We start from the raw sequence: 18,921 nt of genomic DNA, 5'->3' as shown, positions 1-18,921 counted from the left end.
CTCGAAACAGCGGAGCCAGTGTGAAAAAATCCCTTTCGCCTCCGTGGCTTGTGGGTCAAGTTCCAGTTGGTCAGGTTTGAGGGCCGATTCCATTGTGGTGTTGTAATCAATTAAATTGATGCGACCATCAATTCACACAAAACAAGGAGTAGAAGTAAACTGCGGCTTCAATTGACTAGAACAGTGCCTGCCTGCGACTGCTCTGCTACTGAGAGCCGCCTTCAGGGCAGCTGGTCTTTATACCTCCCCTCAAGGGGAGGAGCCGGGGCGGAGCCTACAAAGGCACCAACATGATACATCATAGGTAATACCTTACAATGGTCCATAGGTAGAGCCCTCATGGGCAACGGCGTGATACAGTTACATACATGGTGAATGGTTAATGCAATACATTCACCACAGTACCCAGATATATTCCAGCCCGGTTTGGGGAACAAAAAAGCGTCCGTAGCCCATATCCAAGTCGAACCAGGAGCCAAGCCACGCTATTTCTGAGCGCGCCCGGTGCCGTACGCCTTGCTCAAGAAGGTAGACGGGGAGCTCACTAGTTTGGAGTACTTGGGTATTATCAGGTCTGTCCGTTTCGCTGACTGGGCAATGCCAATAGTACCTGTAATGAAGCCAGATGCCACAGTTCGCTTGTACGGCGACTATAAATTTACAGTGAATACGACTTCCCGGCTTGACCGATATCCAATGCCTCGCATAGAAGATCTCTACGCGAAGCTTGCAGGCGGACTCTCGTTCACAAAATTAGATATGAGTCACGTCTACGTACAGTTGGAGCTGAACCCTGCCTCCCGGCTATATGTGACTATCAATACACACCGGGGCCTGTATGAATATACACGGTTGCTCTTTGGGGTATCCTCTGCCTGCGCTATTTTTCAATGCGTTATGGAGGGCACCTTGAGAGGTTTACCGCATGTCACTGTTTACTTAGACAACGTTTTGATTACAGGGACGTCGGAGCAGAAACATTTGGAAAATTTGGAGGCTGTCCTTAGACACTTTTCAAAGGCTGGAGTCTGTTTACGTTGTACAAAGTGCGTCTTTCAGGCGAAGGAAGTAGTCTACCTGGGTTATCAGGTGGACCGCGAAGGTTTGCATCCTGTCGCAGAGAAGTTGCGCGCAATTCAACAGACCCCCGCCCCGACTGACACTTCACATCTTCGTTCTTTTCTCAGCCTCGTAAACTATGCCGGGAAGTTCCTCCCCAATCTGACAACTATGCTGGCCCCGTTGCACCTTCTGCTAAAGAAGAATCACACCTGGGTTTGGGGTCAGCCGCAAGAAACCGCTTTCCGGCGGGTAAAATAACAATTGTCGTCATCTGGGATACTAACCTGGGATACAAGCTGGAGAACGGGGCAGAGCAGCCGATAGCTACCGCCTCCCGCACATTGACTGCAGTGGAAAAGAAATACGCGCAGATCAAGAAGGAGGGCCTGGCGGTGTTCTCTGTGGCAAAACATTCCACCAGTATGTGTATGGCAGCCACTTCACTATCGTGACTGATCATAAGCCTCTGCTGGGACTTTTCAGAGAGGATAAGCAAATACCGCCAATTGCTTCCACACGGATCCAGCGCTGGGCTTTGTTGCTCGCTGCCTACAAGTATTCTCTGGAGCATAAACCAGGGACCCAGATAGCGAATGCTGACGCACTGAGCCGATTGCCTTTGTCGACTGGCCCATGTCGACCCCCACCACTGGTGAGGTGGTTGCAACCCTAAATTTTATGGACTTCTATCCTGTCATGGCATCACAGATCCGTGAGTGGACCCAGATGGAGCCAGTCCTGACAATGGTTCGGCACATAGTCCTGTATGGTGGGCAGCATAGACAGCTCCCAGAAGAGCTGCGGGCATTTTCCTCCAAGCTGTCAGAATTTAGCGTGGAAGACGGTATCCTCTTGTGGGGGACGTGTGTGGTCGTCCCGGAAAAAGGACAGGAGCTGATACTGAGAGACTTGCTCAATGGGCATCTGGGTGTGACCAAAATTAAAATGTTGGCCCAGAGTTATGTCTGGTGGCCAGGCCTCGACACCGACATTGAGAAGGTGGCCCAAAACTGCTCCATTTGCTAGGAGCATCAGAAGCTTCCACCGGCCGCGCCCCTACATCACTGGGAATGGCCAGGGCGGCCTTGGGCGCGCTTGTATGTGGATTTCGCCGGGCCTTTTCAAGGATCCATGTTCCTTCTATTAATCGACGCCCAGTCTAAATAGTTAGAGGTGCATAAGATGGTAGGCACAACGTCCTGCCCAACAATCGAGAAGATGCGTTTGTCTTTCAGTACGCATGGCCTCCCCGAGGTGCTAGTCACGGACAACGACACTCCGTTCACAAGTGAGGAATTTGTGAGGTTCATGAAGATGAACGGCATATGCCATATCCACACCGCTCCATACCACCCGGCTTCCAATGGGTTGGCGGAGCGCGCAGTGCACACATTCAAACGGGGCCTAAAGAAGCAGTCTTCCGGGTCTATGGACACGAGACTGGCTCGTTTTTTGTTTACATACAGGACCACTCCACATGCGGTCACTGGGGTAGATCCTGCGGAACTCCTAATGGGCCGGAGACTTCGCACCCGCCTTAACATGGACATTCGCGCAAATGTACGCCACACTCAAGAACGACAGGGACATGGCCTTTCTCGGCATCGGCCGATTCGGCAGTTTGTGCCCGGTGACCCAGTGTTCGTTTGAAATTTTTCTGGTGGTGCCCAGTGGGTTCCTGGCATTATCTTTTGCTGAACGGGCCCTATCTCTTACCAGGTGCAAGCCCAGGGTCATCTCCAGTGCAAGCATTTAGACCATGTTCGGTCCAGAAGACCATTTCTTCCAAAGATTCCCCGCCCCCGGAGCTCACTTCTACAGTCACAGAGACCAGACACAATGGAGAGTATTCCTCACAATCTTCCTCTGGCGCCGGACTCAAAGCCTGCGCAGGTCGTTGCAGAACCGCACGGAGATAGGGACGCCGAAATGACGGAGGCAGTGGACTCCGACTCCAAGATGGAGACACAGGACGCCTCAGAGGGGAAATCCTCGGGCCTACGGGCCGTGGATGTACAACCGTTACGCTGTTCATCACGGAAGCGCCGTTCTCCGTCTCGTTACACGCTGCCCGATCCAGCGCCTTGTGCAAATGGTGTCTGGCCTGGTGGCAAAACGAGTCTGGCGCCCTCCTTTGCCAGGGTCTTCTGTGGATTCCTTAGACTGTGGGGGGTGTGGGGGGAGGGAAGGGATGTTATAACCTGCCTGCTTACTACTGGCTGGGGACTAATGCCAATCCCACAATTCTTAGGAAGTATGAGCTTCCCCAATGAGGGGGGCGGAGAAATCATTAGCAGGTCCCTGCATAAATAAAGCTGGCCAGTATGGAACCAGCTAGGGAGGAGTGAGCAGCAAGGGAGTTACTGCTGTTGTTGTGTTATTGTAAATAAATGTTATTTCTTTCTATTCTACAACTCGTGCTGGATTCTTCGTGGCCCTCACAAAACGGAGTCTGCAAGTTCTCCCCGTGTCTGTGTGGGTTTCCTCTGAGTGCTCCGGTTTCCTCCCACAAGTCCCAAAAGACGCACTTGTTAGGTGAATTGGACATTCTGAATTCTCCCTCAGTGTACCCAAACAGGTGCCGGAGTGTAGCGACTAGGGGATTTTCACAGTAACTTCATTGCAGTGTTAAAGTGAGCCTACTTGTGACAATAATAAAGATGATTATTATTATTGTAGTGGGAGGCAGGAGGTGAGTCATCAAAATTAGGAATACATGAAGGGAGGAGGCTGGATGCAGGTCCAGAATATGTAGGCAGAGAAAGGGAAAAAGTATTTGGGATCCTGTGAACGGAACAAAGGGAATGGGAGAAGATGGGCAGCTGAATGTGAAGATTCTAATTACCATTCCACCCGTGGCCTCAAACTGGGAACAAGCGAGGGAGTTATGTTTTGCTTAAAGGTCAGCAAGGTACGCCGCATTCTAGCTATTTATTGTAAAGTTGAAACAGTATCACAGAGTGAGGATCGGGTGAACTGTGGCCTTATGTTCAGTACAAATGTGATCATAATGTAACATTACAGTATGTATTGATGCCATCTGAAAGTGTTGACCATGTAACCCATTAAATATGTGAGCAAAACTGTACTGTCAACACAGTGTTATTTAATGTTGAATGTCCTCACAATCGCTGAAGGCGGCTAACATGCTTGGCACCATGTTAGCATTCAGGGATTCAGAGTTCACGTCCCCAGCCTTGTTGGGTTTAACCTGCACTAAAGTGCTCTTCAATTACCTCCCTGCCTCCCAGTAAATATCAGGCTATGGTTTCATTCAACTTACAGCAAGTTCTGGAGCAACTGTGTTGGCACTCACCTTGGTTACATGTTTTACCAGTAAATCCTGGGTAACATTTACATTTATTTGCACCAATACATTCTCCATGTTTACATCCATGTTCGCAGACAGCTGAAAATAGAACAGAAATGTAGCATTCGAATTTGACCAGCTCTCATATTTAATAAAACAACATTTGTATTTCAAAGTTACCAAGGAAGTAGGCCCAGATTTTGAAATATGACTTTGCTCAAAAAGGAATTCATTTACTAACCTGCCACAGGGACAAACACAGCATTTGCAACACTTAAAAGTTACCAATCTGAATCTGCAACTCAGCACAAGTAGAATGTGCCAGTTAAATTCTGCTGAAGGGTTTCAACCCAAAGTCCTAACTTATTTTTTTCTTCTTTTGGGTTGATGATGAACAATCTGTGAAATTTTAGCCAATGGAATCTGGAGGCTAGCAAACAGGACTGGACGCGACAAGAACCAGGGGCTGGATTCTCCAGACCCCAAGCCGCGTGTTTGTCATCAGCACGCCCATCACTGGTCGGGGAATCTATAAGCCCGTCGCTTGTCAGTGGGATTTCCCATTGAAAACACCCCAAGCCGGACACCCAGCGGACCAGGCCAAGAAACAAGGTTCCACCGATCTGCCCCGCACCCCTTCATCTGACCCGCTTGATCGCTGCCCCGGCTGGCCAGAAGGCCTCCCCGGTGCTGGATACCCCCACCAGGGCGGCCGCAGACTGAGCCCACAGCCGCCGTGCACAAGTCCTAACTGGCCAGACATGGTTAGAACCACGCCGTCGGGAACTCAGCCGGTCGGGACCGGAGTATCGTTGGGAGGGCCTCTGGCAATGGCCCCCCAGCCGCACGTCATGATTCGCGGGCGAGCTATTCTCCGGGAACCAGAGAATCGCAGGAGCAGTGCTGGTCCCGATTCTCGAGTAAAAATCGATTCTCCGCCCCCGCTCCAAACACGATTTCGGCGCGGGGCTGCGGAGAATCCTACCCGCTGTCTCTCACGTCTAAATTGTGTCAAGGAGCTGCCACTTTTTATCAAATTCAAAACCAACTGGAGGTGAGGCAGAGGATGGATTAGAATTAGAGAGCTGTTGATGCACTTTTTGCTGACCTTCGACATTCATAGAAAGCTGAGATGAACATCCAGGAAATGATGTGTTTCTAAAAAGAGTGAAATTTGACAATTCCTCTAATCGCCATTTGTCGAATCACTCATGTCTTTTAATTTTATTTTTAATGCATTGTCTGGAGATGTGGGATCACTGGCAAGATTGCAATTTATTAGCCACCAGCTGTCACCTGCGGTCACAAATAAGCCTGAGCAGTAAAAGATAGAAGGCTTCTTTCACTAAAGCGGAATTAGTAAACTAGTGGTGGTTTATGTTAATTTAATATAATTGTGGTTACTGTGAATAATTACAACTTCTAAAAAAAACAGAATTCAAATTCTCCAGTTGTTATTGTGGTACTTAAACTCACTGACTAGGATTTCCCCAATGGCTTTGGGATTCTGTTACCTGGAGCACTGAGCCCCCCCACATACCAACCACGAGACAATATTATGACAATACTCCCAGAGGCAGCCTCCTAATTGGCCCACTCTGTGCTGTTGTCCAATTAAACTGAGCAGGCCGACTCTCGCTCCTGCAGGCCCAATCAGGGGACCGGCAGCTGTGAAGTCTCAGCAACTCCCCCGGGAGAGGCCTGCGTTGCCGAGGTAGGGAGGCCCACATCGAGGCGTAAAACTAAATTAGTAATGCAGTGTGGGGAAGGTCCCATGGCATATAGGGAAAAGACCTCTGGTGGGGCGGGATTTCTGTTGGAGCCACAAGGATGGTCATTCATTCCAACAGTCCTGAGAATGGGGCATGGAGCCTGGGCTCCGATGACCATCCAGATTTCCACAGAGAGACCTTGGGGACAGTGGTGGTGACAACTCCTCTCCTTACAAAATGCAATTGAGCCCAAAGAATTGTCTCTAATTGGGCTCTGATCTACTTAATTTGGCTACTTGCCTCCATGTAGCAGGAAGCTGATCCACATCTCAGCCCACCCCTGGGAAGTTTCTATTGTGGCCAGAATACATAGGGGAGCCATCCTGCCAAGGCTCCTGGCTATTCCGCATTCTCCCACCAGACCAACACCCCCACCCCTCCCCCACCCCCTCTAACCTTATCCCATGAGGATGGGAACATTCTGCCCATTGGTTCCAGATTGAGTGCCAGCCTTTAGATTGGTATGCCAGTGATACGATCACCACACTGCTATACATGTACAGCTGTTAAATGAGAACAAGATGAGACCCTAGCTTCAAATGTCAAAAAGACAGCTCAGATCCACTGTGCACACATGAAGACCAGTCTCTGGAATGAGGTACCGTAGGGTTACTGGAACCTGTGGAACTATGCACTAGAAGGCTTATGATTCTTGAGCTTTCACCGCACACTAACCGTGCGCTGACACCAGGCTGCTCAGGTCAAGTTGCGGTCAGCTCATTATGACATGGACAGCAGGCATCTGTGCAAATATTATCATTTTTGTGTGTGTTTTCAGGGGGTGGGCGCAGAAAATAAGGCCAATTGGAGGAAAACTGAGAAGTGATTGCAAACAAGCTGATTGCTCCCCTTTTCAATTTCAGAACCTGTGGTTGAACCAAATTTTGAACATATATTTCATACAAAAACAGAATGCACTAAAAATATAAGAAAACATTATTAAACTTGCAAGATCGGCAATTGGCAAATGATTTTCAATCTAAAAGGTGTGATTGGTGGATTTTAGCAGGAAGAATATAAAGGCCACCTGCTTCTTTGGTACTATGCCCGGATATTCACAGAATTGGAAGAGGTGGTAAGATGGATACAGAACTGGCTCGGTCACAGAAGGCAAAGGGTAACATTAGAAAGGTGTTTTTCTGAATGGAAGGTTGTGACTAGTGATATTCCACAGGGATCTGTGCTTGGGCCTCTTTTGGTTGTAGTGTACACAAACGATTTGGAGGAAAATGTTGCCAGTCTGATTAGTAAGTTTGCGGATGATACCAAGGTTGGTTTAGTTGCCAGTTAGTGTTGAGGATTGTCAGAATATACAGCAGGACAGATAGGTTGGAGAGGTTGGAGACTTGGACAGAGAAATGGCAAATGGGGTTTAATCTGGACAAATGTGAGGGAATGCATTTTAGTAGGTCTAATACAGAGGGGAAATATACCGTAAATGGTAAAACTTTTAGGAATATTGAAAGTCAGAGGTCTGGGCATGCAGGTCCACAGATCTTTGAAGGTGGCAACACAAGTGGACAAGGTAGTCAAGAAAGCAGACGGAATGCTTGCCTTCATTGGATGGGGCATCGAGTATAAAAACTGGCAAGTCACGTTACAGTGTATAGAACCTTGGTAAGGCCGCACTTGGAATATTGTGCACAATTCTGTTCACCACACTACCAGAAGGATGTGGAAGCTTTGGAGAGGGTGCAGAGGATGTTTACCAGGATGAAAAATGAAAATCGCTTATTGTCATGAGTAGGCTTCAATGAAGTTACTGTGAAAAGCCCCTAGTCGCCACATTCCGGCGCCTGTCCGGGGAGGCTGGTACGGGATGTTGCCTGGTCTGGAGGGTGTTAGCTATGTGAAGAGGCTGAATAGACTCGGACAGTTTTCATTAGAACCATGGAGGTTGGGGGGTGACCAGATAGAGGTCTACATGATTATGAGGGGCATGGATAGAGTGGGTGAGCAGGCACTCTTTCCCAGGGTGGAGGGGTCAGCCACCAGGGGGCATAGGTTTATGGTCCATGGAGCAAAGTTTAGAGAAGATGTGCAAGGCAGCTTTTTATGCAGAGGGTGGTGAGTGCCTGGTGTTGCCAGGGGAGGTTATGGATGCAGAAACATTAACGGCATTCAAAAGGCATCTGGACAAACACATAGATAGGATGGTTACAGAGGGATACGGCACAAGGAAGTGCTGAGCGTTTTGGCAAGGTTGGTATCATTACCAATACAGGCTTGGAGGGCCGAAGGGCCTGTGCCTGTGCTGTATTGTTCTTTGAACTCTGGAGCTACTTAAAAATGGCGGGCAGAATGTGATTCCAGGATTCTCGCCCCCATCTTTGATATATCCCCCCACGCAGCCCACCGCCCCCCCCCCAATTTCTCCTGGTACAGGATAAAGCTCGATACCCACACCCTGCGCTCCTGACCTGGCCGGCACCACGTCAGGGTAAGGCATTTCCTAGCCCCATGCAATTTTCATGGAGCTGGGCCAGTTTCTCCCTGACCCATGGTTCACAGCCCCACAGAGGAGGCATCAATAATAGCCTGGAGTCAAGAACCCGTTGAAAAGTAAATGTTTTCACTAATGGGGGGAGACCAGAAATGGGGCTCATAAATATAAAATCATCGTTAATAATTCCAATGGGTACTCCAGCAGCCCAGTGGTGACAGCCACCCTCCAATCCTGGAACCAACTGCGGCAGCAATTTGGCCTGACCAAAATGTCGGACAAGGCTCCCATCTGCAACAACCATAGGTTCATACCAGCACTGACTGATGCCACCTTCAAAAGGTGGAGGCAGGACGGAGGGACACTGACAGTCAGGGATCTATACACGGACGGCAGGATCGCAACACTGGACGAACTGACAGAGAAATTCCGGCTAGCTGGGGGGAACGAGCTACGGTATCTGCAGCTCAAAAACTTCTTACGAAATGAGACAAGGACGTACCTACAACCGCCATGACAGACACTACTGGAAGACCTACTGGACGCAAGTATCCGAGATAAAGGGAACTGTAGCGTCATGTATGACCGACTGGTAGAAAGGGACGACACCGTACTGGACGCAACAAGAACAAAATGGGAGGATGACCTGGGGATGGAGATCGGGTGGGGACTCTGGAGCGAAGCACTGCATAGGGTCAACTCCACCTCCACGTGCGCAAGGCTCAGCCTGATGCAGCTAAAAGTGGTACATAGAGCCCACTTAACAAGAAACCGTATGAGGAGGTTCTTCCCGGAGGTGGAGGACAGATATGAACGGTGCCAAAGAGGCCCGGCCAACCACGCCCACATGTTCTGGTCTTGCCCCAGACTTGTGGAGTACTGGACAGCCTTCTTCGAGGCTATGTCCAAAGTGGTGGGGGTGAGGGTGGAGCCATGCCCGATAGTGGCGGTCTTCGGGGTTTCAGACCAGCCAGATCTATTCCTGGGGAGGAGTGCGGACGCCCTTGCCTTTGCCTCCCTGATCGCCCGCCGTAGAATCCTGTTTGGCTGGCGGTCAGCAGCACCACCCAGAGCTGCAGACTGGCTGTCCAACCTCTCGGAATCTCTCCAAATGGAGAAAATCAAATTCGCCATCCGAGGGTCAGACGACGGCTTCCACTAAACGTGGGAGCCATTCATGCAATTCTTCCGGGACCTGTTTGTGGCCAACGAACAAGAGGAAGAATAGTCGGGTGGCCAAGAATCAGGGGAAAATGGACGGGAATCGGGGGAAGGTAGCTGGGGGGGGCTACGGGTTAGTTATGGGGGTTTGTTGTCATGGTTTTATGCTTATTTCTTTTTCTTGTTAATTTATTGTTTTTGTATTAGAGGGGAGGGGTTACTGTTTTTCTCTGTTGTGATAAAATTTGTTGTTAAAAAATTGAATAAAAGTTATTCCAAAAAAAAATAGTTCCAATGGGGAACTTCAGGAGAAAGTTCTTTATTTTGGAAGTGGTAAGGCTGTAGAAGATGCTTGTAGACAGAACAGTTGAAATGAATAACAAGACTGAGGAAAGGGGAAGTACATGAGGGAAACATATAGAAAGATGTGCTGATCAGATTAGATGAAGAAGGATTGATGGAGGCTCATTTTGAGTCTAAATGCCAGTATAGACCAGCTGGACTGAATGTTTCTGTGCTGTTGACTTGATGTAACTTTAGTTTTTCAGCCGAACAATAATTTCATGGTGTTCCAGGCTATAGCTCCAGGCTGGAGACCCCATATCATATCTACCACTTGGGTGACCGAACCATTGTATTCACCTCTGCATCCAGGTTAACGGGCAGAAAGCTTGGGCTAAGGAAATTCCTTGTGTGGGATATATCTCCAAGTGAGAGCTTTCATCTCTGATATTGGCGTCCATAGCTTGTACAGATAAAAGCCTGCCTGAGAGGCTGGCATATATTAGGTACCACTAGGATTGTGATTGGCCATCTTGAACTTCCAGGTCCCACCAGAATTCCTGGTTTTTCAAGGTCTGTTATATCCAACATCCCCACCCTCCAGATCATCCAGTGGACCCAAAAACTTCTGGAGTCAGCATCTTCTTAACAGAAGGGGTGAAATAGAGAGTGGGGGTGGGTTGGGGATTTGGGAAAATATCCTTTGAGGTGATTAGAATTTATTTGTTTGAATAGTTCACTATGAACTTTGGAGAGGAGACATCGGTAACCAAATAAGGCTCGTCTCAAACATCCGCCTATCAGCTGATTATACGATGATATTGGCAATGATTGTTGAGAGGTTTGAGACTCACAATCACTTAACTCTCTCTGGATTGAAGAAGGAAGTATCTCTGCAGGCAGCCATATTTCCTATACATCCCCAAAACTATTTAGTTCTGCTCGCTGCACAGTCCTAAATATAAATGCATATGTTGGAAAAGATTTTGGCCTCAAAGCCGCCTAACTTCCACAAAACAAAGGTCACCAAGTCATAACGTCAGTCGAACTATCAATATCCTTGTCAATGAAAAGCACCATTAGGACCAATCCAATGTTATTCAGGAAATAATGCAGTATGGTGTAACAATTCAGACATCATGCACCAGATAAGTTAAAAGCATTTCATACTGGTGTCTCTGGAATAATAACCTTAAGTCATGGCTTGATGTGACACGAGGTAAACCGTTCAGACTGAATGAACCAGACGCACAGCTGCTGGTTTCCCTTGTCTCTGACATGCTTATTTGTTGAGGTTGGTGCCAAATGTAGATTCTAATGTAGTTAAGGCTTAAATCCAAGTTGGTGGGAAAATTGTTCTAGACACAAAATTACGACCTGTGCAGCAGCTTTCATCAGATCTTTTTCACAGTTACTTCAAGCCATTGGCAAAGCAGGTGTGCACATTTCCTGCAGTCTGTTTGCACAGACAGGTTCTCACAAGCTTCCCTCAGACTGGTGATCCAGGAATTGTAATCAAACTTAAAGCACAAAAGCTCCGTAAGGTTTCCCAATTACTGTTATTGTTCAGCTCCTGCTTTCTACCTGGCAGTGAGCTTCAACTTCTCTGATACCACACAGCAGACCAACGACAGCATATTTAGAGACCTAATTTATGCTAATAAAGTTCATCTAAAAGGTATGCATAAGAGGCACATGCATTGTTTGGACATGGGTGCAGAGCATCATCCTGCAAGGTGGTTTTGCTCACTACCTTACAGGCACTTTCTTTCCACAAGGCAAGCTTGCGGGTTGTTGAAAGTGAGTTCTATGAACCTGAGCGAATTTCTGTAATCCTTATATTGTTCAGTGTGCAATATCAGAGTTAGAAGTTTGGATAAAGTCCCACCATGGATGAGTGAGTCAGTGTAGTATTGAAGGAGCAACATTGTTGTAGGAGGTGCATTTCAGGACAACTGTTAAGCTGAGCAACAGTCTGCCTGTCAGGATGAAGCTAAAGGATGCCAGATGGTACTATTTAGAGGTGAATTGGGGCAACTCTCAGTTTTCTGGCCAGGAAAAAATCTTTCAACCTAAAAATCAAAAACTGTTTGCTGTTTGAGCTCTCATCATTAATTAGCCCTGAACAAATTCTATCCTCTAAATCAGAGTGAATTAGAGTGCCTGCAACCACCGATATGCTGTTCAACCCCACACTGAGCTTAAGCCTCCTTATCTCCTCTATCACAGAGACAACTTCCTTCAACTTCCTTAACACTACCTACTGTTTCCCCTCTGACCCTGTTACATTTACCTTGAGATTTACAGGCCAATGCTCTCTTTTCCAGCCTTTCACCATCCATACACTCTACCTTATTCAAAGCTCTACTGTTCGTATTTTATCCCTCACAATTTAATGCCCATACATCACCCTGACCCACGTTCGTTCCTGTCTGCAAACATTACAAATTGAAAATTTTCCTGCTTGTATTTTATTGCCATGTTGACCTCATCTCACTCTGTTGTCAAAACTTCCACCAGCCACACAATTAATCCCAGAATCTCTGTTCTCCTCACTTCTGCCCCTGTGCATCCCAGACCCCTATCCCCATCATTGCAGGTTGTGCAGTAGAAGTCTAGATCCAATTCTCTGTCATTTCCTCCATAGGTCCCTCCACCTGCCTCTAGAGATCCTCCTTAGAGCCTATTTTTATCATCCCATCTAATAACTGCTTCTTCCGCTTGACAGCCATTTCCTCCAGGCCTCTGAAGTGCTTTGGAACACTTTTCTACATTTATGGCACCAAATAAATTCAGGTGGTTGTTTGTGGGCCCTTGCCGTTGTAAACATTTTTCCTGTTGATTCCCTTATTTCTCCTTTCTTTGCCGTTATCATTCTTTGGCCTTTGATGCTTAATGGACATGTGTCTTTAAGTCAAGCAGCAGAAAGAATGAGGAATTCAAGAAGTCAAAACCATAGCATTTGGTGCTAGTGTTCGACCAGGAGAACTCAGACTTTCTGGCACCTAAAAGATGGGGTGGGACTTGGTTCAATTGGTTGGCTGGTGTCTAAAGCCCATTTTCTACCTGGCAACAGGTGGTGATTAGATCCTATTTGAGTGGAATGATTTTTAGAGACCCCAGAAGCTCAGTGTTGGGTCCTGGACACTGAAGAAGAAGGAGCTGTGAATAGCTGCTCTAGATATCTTTCTCTCTCTCCCCCCCCCCCCCCCCCCCCCAGAAATGTGGTGAGCTGCTGCCCTCCTGAATCTACAGAGAACCTGAATGAATTAATCTTCAGTGAAAACCATTACAGGCTGCAAGCAGAGACCTCAATCGGAAAGCGTACTTTGAAAGAAGGTGTGCTTAAAGACAACCATCTGAAACAAAGAGTCGTTACACTTTTACTTATTATTTTCACCCCTCATTTCCCATCTGTGATTGTTTGTCTTGTGTGTGTATGTAGAGGGTGGGGATTTCAGAATTAGATAATATTTAGCCAGTTGTATTTGCTGCATATTTCATTATAGTTCTTGTTGTAAATAAAAAGTAATTAGGTTTACATTTACAAACCTGGTGACTGTATTTATTGGGCAGCCAAGGGCCAAAGATTTTGGGTATATTTCTAAGAATAATTGGTTAATTCAATTGTTTTATGACTCTGGGGTAAGGGGGGCTGGAATTGACCGCGCCCTATCCCAGGGTGTTGTAACACTGTGCTCCCATAACAATGGAGACTGCATTTCAAAAGCACTTCATTGGCTGGAAAAGGCTTTGGCATATCTTGCAGGCTGTGAAAAGTGTTACATTAATGCAATTTCTTCTTTCTTTCACACTGCTGATTCACTGACCAACAAATGAATTCATGTTACAGCATTTTCAGATCAGGATTGCGCTGCAGTTTCCTGTGTCAGAAAGGTAGGAGAAGGGGAATGCTGCTCTGGTACCTTCACATTGCCCCTTGTAATTCTTTTTCCATCCATAGCAGCATTCAAGCCGGGATCCGTAGCGACAAAGTCCGGATTGAATTCCAGAATGTCTTTGCTCTCGAAAACTGGGGGAGAAAAACACAGATGTGTCACCATTTAATTAGAGCTATGATGTATCTTTCCTCATCAGACTGCTTAAAAGCTTGGATGCTGAAGCTGGTGGCCTTATGGCCCAACAATACCAACCATGGTTCATGAATGGCGGATGGCTCTTGTATTCCTCAGGTCTCTTTGACTGACGACTGCATGATTGTATTGTGACTCCCTAAGGAACTGAAGCTGCAGTCAGGACCATGGGAATGTTACTTTCTAAGGAGCTGCATTCTCCAGAGAATTGGATTGGTGCATGGTGTGCAGGACAACAGCACGTTTATGCTCTGCAGGTTGATCAGGAGTTTTATGGAGGTTTCTGGAGCTTTTGACCAAAAATAATACCAATTCCAGGTGATGGTGAGGCAATCTGGAAGACAGAATGACGTGGCCACAACCATTCCTTCCCAGAACCCCGCTGTAATCCTGAAATGCCCACTGAATGCCTGAGTCATTTAAATGAAGTGGAAGTTTTAAAAAAAAAAATTTAGAGTACCCAATTCATTTTTTCGAATTAAGGGGCAATTTAGCGTGGCCAATCCACCTACCCTGTACATCTTTAAATTGTGGAGGCGAAACCCACACAAACATGAGGAGAATGGGCAAACTCCACACGGACAGTGACCCAGAGCCAGGATCAAACCTGGGGCCTCAGCGACGTGAGGCAGCAGTGCTAACCACTGCACCACCGTGCTGCCCGATGAAATGGAAGTTAGCCAAGTGTCACCCCCCTCCACCATTGCCAAAATATCCCGATGTTCGCAACTACATCTCCTACAGATAGCCATAATTATTTACATAGGATATACAGCACAGAAAGAAACCATCTGCCCCATCCAGGCTATGCCAGTGTTTATGCCCCACATTAGCTTAATTCCATTTCATCTCATCCAATTCTACCATCGTTATCATTTATTCACTTCTCCCTTGAGGCTTGTTTAGCTTCCGCTGAAATGCATCTATTATTCGCTTCAGCCTCCAGAGGGCTCCACTTTCTTGCCATTCTTTGGATAAAGGAGTTTTTTCAGAATTCCCAATTAGAATTTTTGGGAATCAATTTTTATTGAGGGCCTCTAGCTATGATCTTCCCAACAAGAGGAAACATTCTCTCTGTATCCATTCAATCAAAACCTTTCATTGTTTTGAAGACCTCCTAATAGGCTCACACTCAGCCTTCTTTATTTGATAGAAATGAAAGCCAACCTATCAATCCTTTCCTGATACATTTACCCACCCATTCCTCCTTGTAGGTCTTCTCTGCACCCTCTCCAATGTCTTTATTTTCTGTAATCTATGGAGCTACCCCAGAGTGTGGTGGATTCTCGGGCAGTAAGTAAATTTAAAGCAGAGTTAGACACATTTTTAATAATAATAATAATAATCTTTATTGTCACAAATAATGGGCTAAATGGTTATGGAGAATGGGCAGGATGGTAAGAGTTGAGGCAAGGATGAGATCAGCCATGATCAAACAGCAGAGCACTCGATGGGTCAAATGGTCTAATTCTGCTCCTTTGTCTTATGAACTTGTAATATGGCTATCAGAACTACATACAGTATTCGAAGTGTGGTTTAATTAAGATTCAATATGGATATCACGGAAATTTTTGATATTATTCCTCTAGAAATAAGATTTTTTTCATTGGTTATGAAGTTATAACTTTGCTTTTTAATGGCCTTGCGAATGTACAGTGTAACTTTTAGTGATTAGTTCTCTGTACGCCAAGATCCCTTTGCTCTTCTATTCCATCTGGATGGTTTTGAACTTTATTTGATAATTATTTGCCCATTCTGCAAGATCCTGTAATTTGTTGCAGTCCTCCTCAGCATTCATTATCATCACAAACACCACCCCCCCCCCCCCCACCCCCCCCCCCCCCCCCCCCCCCACCCTGCTGCACAATTTGATATCATGATATAAATTTTAAAATAATGTAAATTGTGGACAGCAGTCAGCACTGATCCTCGTCGAGCACCAGTTCCCACCTTCTGCCACTCTGAATAACGACCCTTTACTCCGACTCTCTGCTTTCTGCATTGAAGCCAGTTGGCAATCCATTTTGTTTCAGGTGGCTTTGTTGAGCTTGGACAGTGCCTGATCGGCAAGAAGAGATTGTAAGGGTGAAAGGTCACACAGCAGAGCTATTCTGCAGTGTTGTTTTGGCAGGGAGTAATTTCAAGTACTTTGTTGAAATTCACTTTCTGAGCATTCTCCAAGGCGGGCAGCACGATTCACGCCGGGGCAATTTTTTGGGGGGCCGGAGAATTTAGAGGACGGCGGGGACAGGATTTACGCTGAGCCCCGGCGATTCTCCGACCCAGTGGGGGGTCGGAGAATCCCGCCCACGGTGCTTCGGTCTCCTGAAGATGCGGCTAGGTGCCAAGACCGCTCTGGAGGGGCACTTCAGTATAATGCTGAAAGAGACACCCACATCATGGTGGCCTGCTGCATCCTCCACAACATCTCTCAGCAGAGGGGCTACGTGCTGGAGGAGGAGGAACATTAGGCCCCGTCCGCTGAGGAAGATGGAGGAGGATTATCAGGTTATGGAGCCCAGGCAGGGCCAATGCGCATGGGATGCTCTGATTGCCTCCAGGTTCACCATCTGGGGCGGGGTGGGGTGGACTGGCCAGTGGCATGAACACCACACCCACACCCACACCCTCTCCGACCGCACGATGGTATAGGGGTCCTGGGTTGGCAGTAACACCGGGTCTGGTCCATGGGATGGAGGATGATGACAACTCACTCTGCAATGAGTCTGATGCTCCACATCATATGACAACATCTGACTCCCACTGGTAGCACTTTCCACCATCCACTCGGGTGATCCCTGCATGTGAGCTGGCCATTCAATCACATGGTACAGCAGGAGTGGAGGCAGCCTGTTGTGATTTCCGCCCTTTACCGATCCGCGATGGCCGACGCGGAGATGAACCCCCCCCCCTCTGCGCATGCGCGGGGATGACTCCAGCAGACACTGGCGCTCCCGCACATGCAGCAACTCGTGCCGGCCAGCGAAGGCCCTTCGACACCAGTTGGTGTGACACCAAGCCCCTTCCCGCCGGCCGGTGGGGCGCAAACCACTCGGTCGCTGTCCTAGCCCCGCACCTTTGGGGTGGCTCGACGCCAGAGTGGTTCCCGCCAGGGTTGCACCGTTTTTTTTCCCCTTCCCGACGATTTGCGCAGAATCCCGCCCCTTGTGTTTCTTCTCTCGAAGTTTCATTCTTGCTGCATTCACCCTCACATTTTAGGTCTCGTTTCTGGAATGCAACCTCTAAACTATCTAGTTAAAGTTGTTGGTCCTGAGGATTTCCAAAAGTGTCCTCACCCTTTAAGAGCATGTCAGATTTGGCCTTCGGGGTAAGTCTGTTCAGCAAAGTCAGGTTACAGTAATTCTTCTTGTTGTCGGTATGTGTGTTGGACTTCAGATACTGCTGTACAGGGTAAAATGGGAAAGGAATATTGCTGTTGCAGGCTGAGCACCTCTAATACTTGTCGTTTAGTCATCTGGTGCAATTCCCATCCAAACATCCTTCATGAGTTTCTGTGCTGGCTCCTTATGTTCTGGTGTCTTTGTTTACGATCAGCAACCTTTTAATTCTCGTTGACCATTGATGCATGCAGGAAGTCAGCAGCTTTTTTTGCAAATTGAATATTCTTTTCAATGAATCAGTTTCCTGTGATAAGGGAGCATGCACATGCATTCTGGACATTCTTCATTTTTGTCAAAGCACTCATATGCATCTTCCGTAAACCCTTGACCCTTTGTTTCTTGATCCTGTACCACATTTGTTACAGTATGTTGAGCTTTAATTTGTCTTGGTCCCAAGCACTGCTTGCCTGAGCCTTGACCACAGTGGCTTTTAGAGCTTGTTTTTAGCAGCTCCTACTTTCTGTTCCTTTAGGCTTTTGGTTGGGCCTGATTTGGACTCTGATATGAGATTTACCTTGGCCCAGTTTAGCTTGACTCGCAGGCAGGCACAGATCTAGGTTATTAAAACCACTGTTCACTTCTACTAATCGTCTCGTGTGAATTGATGGTCGCATCACAACCCAATGATGTGCAGGCTAGGTGGATTGGCCACGCTAAATTGCCCCTTAATTGGAAAAATTGAATTGGGTACACTAAATTTTTTTAAAAATGTCACTGGTTGTATTGTATTTGTTTTATCGTCACGTGTACCGAGGTACAGTGAAAAGTATTGTTCTGCGTACAGTCCAGACATGCAAAAAAAAACATAGGGTTGTCCATCCAGTAAAGGAGTGACCCAGTAATGATTCATTGCACCCGCAATGGCCAGTTCATTCAACGACAGTTCGTCACTCTGGTCCTTTATCGTGCCCTTTTTGTATCGTGTGGCTACTCTTCTCTCCGTCCAATTTTTCTTTTCATGTATTTGGTTCTTGCTTTTTGTAATTATTGTTTGAAATTTATTGTTTCTTCCTCCAACCCGCACATTCGATGTGCTGTACCCCCTTTCACAACTCTTGCATTTTGCATCTCTACTCCAGCAATCAGTTGCTGTGTGCACGGTTTTTGCACATTGGTTGCAATTTTAAACCTGTGCCTGTGTTCGAGTCTCAGCTGACTTTTTGCTCGAGTTAATTGTTGTACTTCTTTAGCTGCTATTCTATCGAGATCGTGGCATCTAAAGCCTGCTTTTTTGTCTAAACTGCTGTCTGTTAACAGCCTTTCTTGACAGCTTCACTTCTTAACTCACACACAAGTCTATTCTAATGGTGTCATACAAGACATCTCCAAACTCACAGTATTCAGCTAATCTTTTCAAAGTAGCTATGAATTATATGGTTGACTTACCATCTTGTTG

General features: G+C 47.0%; 1 protein-coding gene across 2 annotated transcripts in view; it reads right to left on the bottom strand.

Annotated features, from left to right (window-relative positions):
• The window catches only part of egfl6 (EGF-like-domain, multiple 6), a 90,850-nt gene that overhangs the window by 56,273 nt on the left and 15,656 nt on the right, over positions 1–18,921 (bottom strand). For both annotated transcript variants that reach the window (XM_038802456.1, XM_038802457.1), the window contains exons 2-3: positions 13,957–14,063; positions 4,379–4,471 (exon numbers count right to left, since the gene is read on the bottom strand). In XM_038802456.1, the coding sequence (XP_038658384.1) occupies positions 4,379–4,471; positions 13,957–14,063 (200 nt within the window). The remainder of the gene's footprint in view (positions 1–4,378; positions 4,472–13,956; positions 14,064–18,921) is intronic.

The sequence above is a fragment of the Scyliorhinus canicula genome, chromosome 7 (genome assembly GCF_902713615.1).
Source record: "Scyliorhinus canicula chromosome 7, sScyCan1.1, whole genome shotgun sequence".
NCBI classification, from domain to species: Eukaryota; Metazoa; Chordata; class Chondrichthyes; order Carcharhiniformes; family Scyliorhinidae; genus Scyliorhinus; species Scyliorhinus canicula.
The sequence above is the reverse complement of the archived record's forward strand: the minus strand, read 5'-3'. Positions and strand labels throughout refer to the sequence as shown.